Below are 15,370 nucleotides of genomic sequence, written 5' to 3' on the forward strand. Positions count from 1 at the left end.
CCGACTCAAACCGGGCTCTTGTTCTTTCTTGAAATGCCATGAACAAGCCATGTTGGTCAGAATTTGGCCGAAAATGCATGTTTAGTATAGTCATACACAGGAAGAATCCTTTACTTAAAGCAGCATACCTCCGGATGAGCCAAATATTTCAAGAAATGAACTTGAGAAAAATGTTCTAAAAAATCAAGAAAACTAGAAATATTTAGAATTAAAGAAATAATTTACATGATATATGCAATTAATGACTGATTTGAAGTATTTATCAGTCACACAATGACAGTTCAGGCTGTTTTGCATATTCAGAGTGACTTATTTCGGAATTTTTTTATTGTTTTTAAGTGCTTTTTGCAATGTGGAAATTAATTCTTTGTTAACTTGACAATATTTTACATTTTGAAAATGTTCACGAAAAATTAGCATTATTAATTTTTGTTCGCCTTGACTTATAGGGGTTACTTTTGTCGGCGGCGTCGGTGTCGGCATCGTTGTCGGCGTCGGCGTCCCCTTAAGCTTGTCCGGAGCATAAATCAGTCATTATAAGTCGGATTGACTTCAAACTTGGTATGCATGCTTCTTACAATGACCCGAAGTGCAGTGCACAAGAACCGGTACTCTGAACTTCTTATTTCTTGAGTTATTGCCCTTTGTTAATTTCCATACTTTATTTTGTCCGGGCCATTTCTCCTAAAGTATAAAATCTATGGACTTGAAACTTCATAGGATGATAGATCTCATTACGAAGAATGGCAGTGCATAAGAACTGGTACTATGCATTTCTTATTTTTTGAGTTATTGCCCTTTGTTAATTTTCATACTTTATTTTTGTCCGGGCCATTTCTCCTCAAGTATAAAAGGTATGGAAATGAAACTTCATAGGATGATATATCTCATTAAAAAGAAGTGCAGTGCACAAGAACTGGTACTCTGCATTTCTTATTTTTTGAGTTATTGCCCTTTGTTAATTTTCATACTTTATTTTTGTCTGGGCCATTTCTCCTAAATTATAAAAGCTATGGACATGAAACTTCATAGGATGATAGATCTCATTAAGAAGAAGTGCAGTGCCCAAGAACTGGTACTCTGCATTTCTTATTTTTTGAGTTATTGCCCTTTGTTAATTTTCATACTTTATTTTTGTCTGGGCCATTTCTCCTAAAGTATAAAAGCTATGGACACGAAACTTCATAGGATGATAGATCTCATTAAGAAGAAGTGCAGTGCACAAGAACTGGTACTCTGCATTTCTTATTTTTTGAGTATTGCCCTTTGTTGATTTTCAAATTTCATTTTTGTCCTGGCCATTTCTTCTAAACTATATTGTTCACAAGGCGACTTATCCGACTCGCGGAGTTCTAGTTTTTTAAGCATTTATTTGAGGAATGCTGCTTTAAACCACACATTCTCTGTATTTTTTCTATGCTTGATTATGCTTGATGCAATGTTTTTATCATGGACTAAGATAGGTAATATATGTCTTAAATTAATAAAAATATTATTTATTCTCACAGATGTATTGAATAGAATTTTAGAATATTTTGTTTTGTTTTTACTTGAATGTAGGAAAATAACAGATCACATGTTCGAGTTTGAATTTGACATGAAAATTGCCACTGAGAAGATAGTATTTGGAAAGAGAATTCCATACAAATATTGCATTGAAAAGATTGAAAAAACTGGGAAGGATCAATACACATGGGAGCATTATTTGAAAGAGAGTAACACTGGAATGGGTGCTAATAGAACTCTCACTTTGATAGAAAAATGGAATAAGATAGGTAATAGCAATTATGTTAAACTTGTTGAATTATTTTATAGTTTGAATGTTTTCATTTTTTCCTTTGAATATTTTTATTCAGGTTTTATTATCCCCCTCCGAAAACTTTTCGGCGGGGGATATAGAAATAGTCTCCGTCCGTCCGACCTTCCGTCCGTCCGTCCTTCCGTCGGACATTTTTGTCCGGAGCATATCTCTAAAAGTATTTGAGTTATCAACTTGAAACTTCATAGGTGGATAGACCTCATTGAGGAGGAGTGCAGTGCACAAGAATGATAACTCTACCCTGCATAATTTTTGAGTTATTGCCCTTTGTTATTTTTCAAAATTGATTTTTGTCCAGAGCATAACTCCAAAAGCCTATGAGATATCAACATGAAACTTCATAGGTGCATAGATCTCACTCAGGAGGTGTGCAGTGCATAAGAATGATAACTCTACCTTTCATAATTTTTGAGTTATTGCCCTTTGTTATTTTTTCTTACTTAATTTTTCACCTGAGTGAGGCATAACTCAAAAAGTGTTTGAGATATCAACATAAAATGTCATAGGTGGATAGATCTTATTGAGGAGAAATGATAACTCTTCCCTATACAATTTTTGAGTTATTGCCCTTTGTTCTTTTTCATGCTATTTTGTCCAGAGCTTATCTCAAAAACTATTTGAGGTATTAACTGGAAACTTCATAGGTGGATGGATCTCATTGAGGAGGAGTGCAGTGCACAAGAATGATAACTCTACCCTGCATAATTTTTGAGTTATTGCCCTTTGTTATTTTTCAAAATTAATTTTTGTCCAGAGCATAACTCAAAAGGCCTTTGAGATATCATTATGAAACTTCATAGGTGCATAGATCTAATTCATGAGGTGTGCAGTGCACAAGAATGATAACTCTACCTTTTATAATTTTTGAGTTATTGCCCTTTGTTATTTTTCATACTTAATTTTTCAATTCATTTTTTTTCTCAAAAAGTATTTGAGGTATCAACTTGAAACTTCATAGGTGGATAGATTTTACTGAGGAGGGATGCAGCACACAAGAATGATAACCTACCCTGCATTATTTTTCAGTTATTGCCCTTTGTTATTTTCAGCCATCAGTATTCACATAAGTTTCAAATCTGTAATCACTATAGCCATCAGTTTTCATTATCAAAAGACCTCTTAAAATGGAATTATTCTGCTCTACTACATATACATTTTTCCAATGAGCAAACACATTTGGCGGGGGATGGCCATGTTGACATGGCTCTTGTTTTATCTTGTAATGAAATTTAAAAACTTTGAAAATGAATATTTAATGTTTTACAAGGTGTTAGACATAGAAATCGTGATAATTCATGATTTAAATTTGATATAATGGGAATTTAAGTTGCAATAAATACACAAATATTTTTGATTTGTATACAAACAGATGTCTGGCATCAGTACGATGGAGTAGTGGAAAAAGAACCGTCAACATGGGATAGGGTTTCAAGTTTCATTTTCTCCTGGAGGACTGAGCTAATAAAACATGCAAAAAAAGGTGTTGATTATTTTAGCTCAAATATTCTGCAATCAGAAGATTCCAGTTACTCTGTATCCCTGGAACAGCTAGAAATGTTATTCTTAGGCTTTAAAAGAGCCTATTATCATGATGGTAGATGTTGGGACTCCAAGGACAATAAATATAAGGAAGATGTAAGCAAACTTTCATTTGTATAGCATTTGTAGCTCATCTGAGGACAATGTACTGAAAATTGAGCTTTTGTGGTCATCCGTTGTCTGTTGTTATCCTTAATTACTTTAAACAACACCTCCTCCTAGACCACTTGATGGATCTTGACCAATCTCTACAGATCTTCAAGTGGTCCTCTACAAAAGTTTGATGCATAAGTAGGTCACAGGAGCTAAAAATAGACTTTAAAAATGAAATCCATTGAAATTTCTCTCACTATAATGCATGGAACTTAGATATTAGGCATGTAGCTTCCCCTTGTGATCTTCTACAAAAGCCTTATATATCATGCTCCTGAAGCGGCTCAGTCGTAATGGTCACTTAGTTTACATATGCTTATACAGGAAAATACAAGTGTAAAATGTCCCAATACTTTGTGACAAAGTTAATAAATGATGGCATCCTTAAGATATTATTACAGCGTTCCCAAGGTCAGGGAAAAGTCAGGGAAAAATGATTTTTTTCCAAAGTCGGGAAACGGTAGGAAGCAAAATCAGTAAAGGCTACATATTTAATTATAAGTCAGTTTATTCCACCATTTTGGTATCTTTATTGTTATGCCCCCAAAGGGAGGCATAATATAATCGCACCATCTTTCCGTCTGTGCGTCCCCACTTCATCTGTATCTGGACTGTAACTTGGTCATACATTGAGGGATTTAGAAATAACTTGGCACAAATATTAACCACATCAAGATGATGTGTCGCGTCTAAGAACCACATCCCTACCTTAAAGGTCAAGGTCACACTATCATTTTGAAGGTTCACATTATCGCAATAAGAATAAATAGGTACACACATTCGTGTCCATACTGTAACTTTGTCATGAATTGAATGATATTAAAATAACTAGGCAAAATGTATACCTCATTAAGACGATGTGTGCATTCAAGAATTAGGTCTCTACCTCAAAGGTCTCCGGACTGTAACTTTGTCATGCATTGAATGATTTTAAATTACCAGGCATAAATGTTAACCACATCAAGACAATGTGTGGCGTTAAAAAAATTACGTCTCTACCTAAAAGGTCAAGGTCACACTATCATTTTGAAGTTTCACATTATCACAATTAGGGAAAATAGGTACATACATTCGTGTCAGGACTGTAACTTTGTCATGCATTGTATGATTTTAAAATAACTAGGCATAAATGTCTACTACATCAAGACGATGTGTCGCCCCCAAGAATTACGCCTCTACCTCAAAGGTCAAGGTCATACTAACATTTTGAAGTTTCACATTATTATACCCCCAAAAACGAAGTTTGGGGGATATATAGGAGTCACCCGATGGTTGGTTGGTTGGTCGGTCAGTCGGTCCAAACGTCTGTTGCATTTTCCTTGTCAGGAGCATAACTTAAAGACTAATGGTTGGAATTCAATATAACTTCATACAATGGTCAAACACATTGAAAGGAAGTGCAGTGCACAAAAACCATAACTCCATCATGACTCATTATAGAGTTGTTGCCCTTTGTTACTTTTCCTTGTCCGGAGCATACATAATTTGAAAGAAAAAAGCAATGGAATAGTAACAAAGGGCGGTAACTCAATAATTACTCTAGACAGAGTTATGGTTCTTATGCACTGCACTTCCTCTTAATTTGCTTGATGATTGTATGAAGTAGTATTGAATTCCAATTTCAATTTCAGGAAAATGTCATGGAAAAGTCAGGGAATTTAAAATTTCTTTTCTTTGTGGGAACTCTGATTAATCATATACTGTAATAAGATATTTACTGGGGCATGCATTTTTTGTCAAGCCTGCTTGTTGTGAGCTTGTCACTTTTGGTGTATAGTTTGGTGTAACATACTATGTGCATCTGTGTGTGTCCCTACAAAATAGGGATAAGGGGCTATCTAACTGTAAACAGAACAAAAGAGATCATTCTGCAACAATAGAGGAAGGTGCCAATGGCCCTCTATTAAACAAAATACAATATCAATAGAAATGTCCCTTTATCTCAGTTAGGTAGCATATTTGTTTGTGTGTCCATCTGGATTTTTCCGGTCTATATCTTGCCCATTCTTGGGTTGGTATGTCACACGCAAAACCCAGATCCACGGCTCAAAGGTCAAGGACACACTTTGGGGTCAGGGCAAAACCTGTTTCTTGTGTAATTTCTACAAGCATGGAGGGATTTTCATATAACTTTGGGTAAATATTTGCCATAGTGAGGGGAGTTTTATGCAAAAAATTCAGATGTCTGTGGCAAAGGTCAAGGTCACACTAAGGGGTCAAAGGTCAAATAACAAAATAAAACATTCAGTTGCTAATATACGTACATGGATTTTCTTTGAAAGCCTTCATTTCAATGTTCTTCCTGTGTTTGCCTTTGGAATAAGTAAATTGTAGAGAAGGGCTCCCAGTTGACTATGACTCTTTTAATCAAAGTGCATCGACCTAGGAACTTATTGTGTAGATACAACTTGATGAGTTCTATGTGCCACTTTATTTTTTGTGCCCCTAATTTAGTGGCAGGCATTTCGATTTTACCCTTGTCCGTCTGTCCGTCCGTTCTCTTTTGTGTCACACATAACTCAAAAAGTATTTGACCTAGAATAATGAAACTTTACAGGAATGTTGATCAGCATGTGTAGTTGTGCACCTGGGTATTTCTGTCTGGATATTTTTAGTATTTTTAGAGTTACTGCCCTCGATTTAGTAAAATTTTGCAATTTTCAACTTGTGCCGCATGTAACTCAAAAAGTATTTGACCTACAGTCATGAAACTTTACAGGAATGTTGATCAGCATGTGTAGTTGTGCACCTGGGTATTTTCGTCTGGATATTATTAGTATTTTTTAGAGTTATTGCCCTTGACTTAGTAATATTTTGCAATTTTTTAACTTGTGGCACAATTATTATTATTATTGTAACTCAAAAAGTATTTGACCTAGAGTCATGAAACTTTACAGGAATGTTGATCAGCACGTTTAGTTGTACACCTGGGTATTTTTGTCTGGATATTTTTAATATTTTTAGAGTTATTGCCCTTGACTTAGTAAAATTTTGCAATTTTCAACTTGTGTGCATGTAACTCAAAAACTATTTGACCTAGAGTTATCAAACTTTACAGGAATGTTGATCAGCATTTGTAGTTGTGCACCTGGGTATTTTCATCTGGTTTTATTTATTATTTTTAGAGTTATTGCCCTTGACTTAGTAAAATTTTGCAATTTTCAGTTTGTGTCGCATGTTACTCAAAAAGTATTTGACCTAGAGTCATGAAACTTTACAGGAATGTTGATCAGCATGTGTAGTTGTGCACTTGGTTATTTTCGTCTGGATTTGTTTAGTATTTTTATAGTTATTGCCCTTGACTTAGTAAAATTTTGCAATTTTCAGTTTGTGTCGCATGTTACTCAAAAAGTATTTGACTTAAAGTCATGAAATTTTACAGGAATGTTTATCAGCATGTGTAGTTGTGCACCTGGGTATTTTCATCTGGATTTATTTAGTATTTTGAGAGTAATTGCCCTTGACTTAGGAAATTTTTTGCAATTTTCAGTTTGTGTCGCATGTAACTCAAAAAGGATTTGACATAGAGTCATGTAACTTTACAGGAATATTGCTCAGCATGTGTAGTTGTGCACCTGGGTATTTTCAATTGGATTTATTTAGTATTTTTATAGTTATTGCCCTTGACTTAGAAAATTTTTGCAATTTTTAACTTGCTCAGCATATTTAGTTTTGCACCTGGGGTTTCGCTTGTGGATTTAGAATTTGTTGAGTTATTTCCCTTGACTTAGTAAAAACCGTTTGATTATGCTGTTATTTGTTCCTTGAATACTTGAGTTAGAATCAACCAACTTTACAGGAATAATGATCAACATCACTAAATTACAGGAATCATGATTCACATCACTGTGAAGCTATGCACCTGGACTTTGAATGTGGATTTTTTTCAGTTTTGTTAGAGTTATTGCCCTTGATTTACAGTAGTGTAAATTTGCAATTTTCAACTTGTTCATGCATAGCTCAAAAAGTATTTGACTTGTAGGCCTGAAAGTTTACAAGAATGTTGGTCAGCATGTGTACTTATGCACCTTGGGGTTTGCTTGTGGATTTATATCAGTATTTGTAAAGTTCTTGCCCTTTACTTAGTAAAAGATTTTTAGTTTTCAAAAAATATTTGACCTAGAGTCATAAGATTGACAGAACAGTGGTGCGGTAGGGGCACACATGTCCTATGGACACATTTCTAGTTTTATTAAAGTTTTTGTTCATGGTCAATTACTTAAATTATAACATTGAAATTTGATATGTTGATGCATCATGATAGTTCCTGCCTGCCGCCTGCCGGGTATAAAATATTTGCCATTTCAATTGCAGATTGGTGGATCTATTCTCGATGTTATACTGGAAACTGCAGGAAGTTTACAAAACACAACTGATATGTCTGCAAGTACAAGGGAAAGACAAGTTGCTCTAGCCATTGCTGCTGTATTTGCTGCCAAAAAGTTGGATTTGTCATTTAATGTTAATCTGAAGAGCTGGCAAAAAGTCTGTGAACATCTAATTATGAGACCTGATCCAGAGAAGAAAACTTGCCTTGAATTGGACATTTTGGAAAAGTATTTTCCTGAGAATAGGTAAATGAAGAATGTTTATTGTAAAGATGTAGTCTTTTGATTTAAAGCTTCTTAAGTTTTTATTTAAAGTACATGTATAAAGTAATATTTGTGGATATTTTGTTATAATGATAATTTACTGCAGGGATTATCATTGTAATAGCTTGCAATTTTTGCTCACCAGGTTCTATGATTCTCGAAGAAATGTTATGATAGATTGATTATCTTGCTTTTGTCAAGTTGCATAAAATAATTAAGAAGAAACATTTTAATTTTAAACCCATGTCATAAATACTTTGCAAATATTGAGGCCCTCAATGGGTTACTTTAGATAGGTTATTACATTTTCTTAGCACAGGATAAGGTACTTTTTATGTGAATTAAGGACCTAAAGTCAATTGGATAAAATTTCATTGTTTTTAATGATTTAAATAAAAGTTACAGCTAAATAACATGGGTCAGTCTGCTTCATGGTTTCTGGATGTTTACTAGGGTTTGTAATTAGGTATTGTTATCAAACTTGGTATATAGCAACTTTATGTTGTAACCCAGGTTGGGATTGCTTTTGGACACCCTTGGGTCAAGGTCAGTGTTACTAACTAGAGTTATAATTTATTGTAATATAAAGCAAGCTTGTGCAGAGACCCACTTGTGATTGCTTTTTGACCTAACTTAGGTTAAGGCCAATGACATTGTACTCAAAGTGCAAAATGGTTTCCGTACAATAACTAGAGTTTAAGGAATGTAATATTGTAATGAAACTTGGCATTTTGCAAGCTTATGAAGAGATCTAGCTTGGGAATGTTGTTGGACTCCCTAGGTTCAAGGTCAAGGTCACTGTAACTGAAAATTGGAAAAATGGTTTCTGTGAGATAGGCAATGAATTGTTATAATTATTTTTATCATTAAATATTACTAAGGTTGTGTTCAAATTTTGCATCAAACCACTTATTTTTCAAAAACTTTTAGTTGTAGGTGTGGGTTTGAATCATGTTTAGTAATAGCTCTAGTTTTTTTAGATGGGATTCAATATACAGAATTAATTTTAGTTAGTAATATTTCGGAAGCTTTCTGCTAATTAGCACTCTCAATTCCTAGAACTAACACATTGAGTGAAAGTGTCTTATTCAGGAAAACAAAGTCTTGCCCATAATGGGGTTAACCCGTTTGAACCAACATTTTCAGTAATGCTTAGTTTCCTAGTCGTAAGGTGTTAACCACTCCGCCATGTCCCATGTTTCAAAATGTTAAAGTAACAAATTGAAGATGTATGTGTTTATTTGTGTTATTGTTATGAGCATTTTTATACGCCCTTTTCATGGGGCGTCTGTTGACTTCAAACCACTTGCCCCTCAACGCTGTGAGTTCTAATCACGTCAGGGACTTTGGATTTTTTCATGTGAGAAAGCTTTTCCAGCTTACGGAACGTTGGTGGTTCTACTCAGGTGTCTGTTAGATAATGCACAGAAGGGCACCTGAAGTCTTTCTCCACCAGGAAAGCTGGAATGTCACCAAATGACCTATAATTTGTCGGTGACATAAAATCCATTTCAACAATTAAACAAATACGCCCGTTTCGAAAACAGGTCATATCATAGTTTCTCACCTGGCGGGCGGTCTGGTGGGTGGGCGGGCGGACAGCGTCCAATCTCCTACATGCATGTAGGAATTAAGATGAAACTTCGTAGAAATGTTCCCCACTTTGATAAGCCGTGTCGCGTCATGAACCAGATCTCTAGGTCAAGGGTCAAGGTCACACTTGGAGGTTATTGAAAAATGCTTGTCTGGAGCAAGTCTTCTACATGCATAGAGGGATTTCAATGTCACTTGGCACAAATCATCACATTTGTGAGACTTATTGTTGCGTGCATAATTTAGGTCACTGTGGACAAGGTCAAGGTCAAACATAGGGTTCAAATTTCAGATAAAAATATGAAAATGTGTATTCCGACTCTTTAGTCATCATTTATTGAGGGATTGAAACACAAATGATCATTATCATGACTATGGGTGTGAAACATTTAATTAAGGTAAATATATGCATGGTCAAAGTCTCTATGTCAAAAGTCAAAGTTACATTTAGTAGTCATTGATTACGCTTGTCAGGAGCAAAACTTTTACATGCATGGGGAAATTTCAACATAACTAGGCATAAATGTTCCCCATTGTGAGGCTAAGTATTGCACACATAATCGAGGTCCCTGCAACCAAAGTCAAGGTCACATAAAGATGTCAAAGTTTGTGTACAGGGACCATTTGGTCATCATTTATTGATGGATTGTAACACAAATGATTACTATCATGACTACAAGTGTGACACATGTAATTATACCCTGCACAACAAAGTTGTAAGGGGGGGGGGTATACTGGAATCAGCTTGTCCGTCCGCCTGTCAGGCCGTCGGGTGTCTTGTCGGTTTTTTCTTGTCCACCCATAAACTTAAGATTCCTTTGACCCACAGTCTTCATATTTTCCTTGCAGGTTAGTTTGAGGTCACCAGGTCAAAGGTCAAGGTCACAGGGGCCTTGACATCAAAAAGGTTGCCCGCCCAATAACTTAAAATTCATTTGACCCACAGTCTTTGTGTTTGGCATGGAGGTTAGTTATGATTAGTAGATAACCCCTATTGATTTTGAGGTCAAAGGTCAAGGTCACAGGGGCCTTGACTCCAAAAAGCTAGTCCGCCCAATAACTTATGATTCATTTGACCCACAGTCTTCATATTTGGCATGTAGGTTAGTCTTGATTAGTAAATGACCCCTGTTGACTTTGAGGTCACCGGGTCAAAGGTCAAGGTCACAGGGACCTTGACAGAAAAGTTTTTGTCTGCCGAATAACTTAAGAATCCTTTGACCCACAGTCTTCAAATTTGGCATGCAGGTTATTCATGATAAGTAGATGACCCCTATTGATATTGAGGTCACCAGGTCAAAGTCACAGGGGCCTTGACTGAAAAATTATTGTCTGCCCAATAACTTAAGAATCCTTTGACCCACAGTCTTCATATTTGGCATGCAAGTTAGTCATGATTAGTAGATGACCCCTGTTTATTTTGTGGTCACCAGGTTAAAGGTCAAGGTTATAGGGTTCTGAAATGAAAAAATATTGTCCGCCCAATAACTTAATAATCCTTTGACCCACAGGCTTTATTTTTTGCATGGAGGTTAGTTATGATTAGTAGATGACCCATATTTATTTGAGATCACCAGGTTAATGGTCAAGGTCACTGGGGCCTTTCCTGAAGAAAGCTTGTCCGCCAAATCACTTAAGATTCCTTTGACCCACAGTCTTCATATATGGCATGGATGTTGGTCATGTCTATTTGGTGACCCATGTTGATTTTGAGGTCACTTTGTCAAAGGTCAAGGTCACTGGTGCCTGAACTTCAAAAAGCTTGTCCACTCAATTGCTTTAGAATGCTTTGGTCAACAGTCTTGATATTTAGTATTGAAGTTGGTTATGACTATTAGATGACCCCTATTGATTTTAAGGTGACATTGTCAAAGGTCAAGGTCACATGGGCTTTTATAACAATAATCCTGTCTGCTCAAATGCTTAAGAATGCCTGTCCACAGTGTTTTGATTTTTACATTTTCACATTTGAAGCATATAATTATGTTCTTATATATTCATCATAAAATACATCCAGGTATAGCTGCATGAATGGGGTGGGGGGTGGGGGTGGGAGCGGGTATTGAAGACTTTCAGTGGCAGTTTTAGTTTTGAGGTCAGTAGGTCAAAGGTAAAGGTCACTTTGATCTTTGCCACTAAAAGCATGAAGAATACATAACTTAGCAATGCACTGGTTACTTCCCTCAGATTTGGCTGGGAGGTTGGCCTTGAGCTCTAAATGACTACTATTGATTCTGACAAAGTGGTATGTGGGGGTATTCACGCCATGACAGTGGCAGTTCTAGTTACGGTTAATATTTGCAAGATCAAGGTCAATAGAGATGATAAAATATTCAGATATTGTCTGGATATTACCAAAAGCATATCGTCTATATGCATATCTATAATGCCCACATCTCTGTCAAAAGCTTTTGTGACAGGTGTATTTTGTGACAATGTTCCCCTTGATTATAATACATTGTACCTTAAACTTATATTAGCTTTTGCATTTTCTCAAATTAAGCTTAAATTTTAGTGTTATATATGATTTTCTATTTTAGGCAACAGATGAAGGAAGCGTTCTTGTCACTTGGCAAGTACATTTCATCCAACTCGAAGAATCCATCTTGGCTATTTCTGATGCCATGGATTCATTTTCTGTATGGACTGTGTAGTCCATTTGATAAACCAGCTTTTGATGTAACTCACGACAAGAAAGATCCTACCTGGTGGGGCATATCACAGTTAGGGGAGCATTGTGTCAAGTATTTTAGAGGGAAGACAGATCATTGGGAAATGTAAGACTTTTTATTGAATAATAAGGGGGCTATCCTCTTCACCTGTGCATGTATGAATATTTTGGTTGAAGTCTGGCATGTACCTTCTTCTATAACATCATATCTCAACAACAAGGCCTGTAACTCTAGAATGGATTTTGACTAATTTATAGCTAAACTTTTCTGGTGGAAGTGTTGCTTGCAACATTAATCTTAAAAAGTACTAAAAGACATGTCATGCTCCAGAAATGCCTATACAATGTATTTTCTTTTTCTCATAACCTTTTTTATAGACAAAAAAAACAACAACTTTGGATAAAATATTGTTATGCACCTGGCAGTCAGTCCGTCTATCAGTCTGTTAGTAATTTCGTAACCAGCAAGCTTAAACAAAATGGTTCTACTTGGGTGCTTTTCTGTGCCTGAAATAAACCTTGGAAGAGGTAGCAGCTGTTGTTTCCTCCATCCTATAATCTTGCCATACAATCTTTACAGTGAAAATGTGACTTGTGACTTCACAATCCTCTACACTAAAACAAACAAATAAATCCCAATGGTTGTTTGCTTTGCATTTTCTTCAAGGCATTGCAGCCAGTAAGGTTAGATGAGTATGGAGAGCTTCTTATATTTATTTAATTGAACAAGTTATTTGTGAATCTCATGATTTTTCCATACCATTAATTTTGTAATAGAAAAAACATCATATGTTATTGGTTCCCTGCCATTGATTCAATTATTTCATGTTTTGATATGACTTCTTAATTTTTGAAAAAATCATGGAAGTACTGATCAAGATTTACATGTAGCTTGCAGGTTCCTGACACATTTTATGAATTCAAAGAATCAAGTGTTCAGTAATCTAGAATTCATTTTATACTTGTTAATACCATCAAGCACCAGCAAAAGTCAAGCATACTGTCTTACTGATAGCTCTTGTCATTTATCATTTCAGACCAATAGAAAAGACCCTGGATGTTTTGGAACCAATGTTTGAAATGGACTATTTGTTGCCACGATCATTTGTCACTGCAGTAAGACTGAGAGAACTTGATTCAGTAATAGCTACAGGCAAAATTCCAACAGAAATTATCCTAGCAAACTTGTTCTTTCACATAAAAGACACTAGGCCAAGTTGGAAATTCGATTACATTTACAGAACATACAGCTATGGAGATGTCACTACTGATGAAAGAGTAAGCTGTCTCTTTTGCTTGTGTAGAAGAGTTAGTTTAGAATAAGTTTGTTTATTTTTGATGAACAATCTACTCCATCTCTTTAAAAAATTGTGTGTCATGTCTTTATAGATAAAATTGGTTTGTTTACTCTGTGACAGCAAGTTATGGTGGGTTAACACACTTATAATTCTAAGTGTATTGTACATTTACTTTTTATTTTTAAAATTGATGAATTAAGATTTGTTGATTGGATTTTTTCAAAAATTACAAGAAGTCAATCATCCATGGGGTGATCTGAAGACGAGATTAAAAAAAGATTTTTCTCATATTTTAGCTTGTAGAGAAGAGTATGAAGACTCTATTAGAGCACCTTGAAAAGTCACCAAAGCAAAGGTATAAAAATTTTTCTACTTTCTTTACTTTATGATATAGTAAAGTGCTAAGAGATTAGCTTTCGTGATATTGTTCATCATTTTCATCATTTTCTTTAAACAACATCTAGCCCATATAGTGAATTATCTAATAAAATTTCATAGGAATGATATTTTGGTAGTCCTGTACCAAATTATATCATGCCTTTGAGTTCAAATTGGCCCCACCCTGAGGTTCCTTTAGTTAACATGGTCTTGAAATTTTTATTCAGTAATAACGGCAGGTAAGTTCTGCCCATCACTTTAGCAGAATTATGCCCCCTATTCTGTTTTGCTGTTTTTCAGTGACAAATTAAATATTCATCAAGAGAAGATGCAAACATTCTTTTCATCACAAGTTTTCCTGGAGTGCACAAAAACAAATCGTGTTAATCCATTTTCAAGTTCTATTGGGATTATGTTGCACTGTTTGTCATCCTATGAAGAAAGAGAAGATAAGAAAACAATAAGCCAGAAAAAATATGCTTTAGGGATAATGCAACCATGTGTCCCTGAAGTCTTTAAATGGATAGAATCTTGGAGTTGGCAGTGGGTAACCTACATGGAAGACACTCTCAAGGTTAATGGATAAGAAAACTATTTATTTTATATAGATCAAATCCTTACATTCAAATTAGATTATACTTTCTATGATAGATTTGTATGCTTAGGTAAAACTAAATCAATTCAAATAAAGTAGTAAAGTAAATTCACATATTAACATTAGGATCAATCTACTTGTTAACTATCACACAATTTTATCATGAAATTCACTTTGCATGTTAATAAGAATTGAATGCAAGCATACAGAATTCTGAAACTTGAAAAGTATTATTGAAAATCTGTTGATTTTTACTTAAGAAAACTTTATAATTCAGTGTTGGAATATGGTATATGCACCAGACAGCATCAAGTCTCAACCATTATGTGAGGAATGGAACAAACAAATTACAAAAGTCCTTTGGGATAAACTACAAACAAAGGTAAAAGTTCAACATGAAAAAAAAATAGCTGGAAAAGAATAGCTGGTGTTTTCAAGCTATCAAATTCAAAACACATCCTGATATTGTCATTGGCACTTTAAAGCAATGATTAAAAAAAAAAACCTGAACTTTTTTAAATTTCTAACCTATAATTTGTTTGGAAAGCCTTTTTTGCTCTTTGTCATGTTTTATCATTCTTACTTCTGTTTGTCATTTGAAGTTTAAAGGATGTGCACTGCATATATTTTTGTGCCCCCACTTTAGTGGCGGGCATTTAGATTTACCCTTTTACGTATGTCCATCCTTCCGTCCATCCGTTCTCTTTTGTGTCGCACTTAACTCAAAAAGTA

General features: G+C 35.1%; 1 protein-coding gene across 1 annotated transcript in view; it reads left to right on the forward strand.

The window, feature by feature from the left end:
* Positions 1–1,566: 1,566 nt before the first annotated feature.
* The window catches only part of LOC132720870 (E3 ubiquitin-protein ligase RNF213-like), a gene marked incomplete at its 3' end in the record, with an annotated part of 34,705 nt that continues 20,901 nt past the window's right edge, over positions 1,567–15,370 (forward strand). The window contains 8 exon segments of the mRNA XM_060705094.1: positions 1,567–1,775; positions 3,189–3,454; positions 7,826–8,085; positions 12,237–12,473; positions 13,405–13,645; positions 13,962–14,020; positions 14,344–14,617; positions 14,916–15,020. Of these exon segments, the coding sequence (XP_060561077.1) occupies positions 1,577–1,775; positions 3,189–3,454; positions 7,826–8,085; positions 12,237–12,473; positions 13,405–13,645; positions 13,962–14,020; positions 14,344–14,617; positions 14,916–15,020 (1,641 nt within the window).

The sequence above is a fragment of the Ruditapes philippinarum genome, unplaced genomic scaffold (assembly GCF_026571515.1).
Source record: "Ruditapes philippinarum isolate M1 unplaced genomic scaffold, ASM2657151v2 ctg8136_1_1_1_1, whole genome shotgun sequence".
In the NCBI taxonomy this organism is placed as follows: Eukaryota; Metazoa; Mollusca; class Bivalvia; order Venerida; family Veneridae; genus Ruditapes; species Ruditapes philippinarum.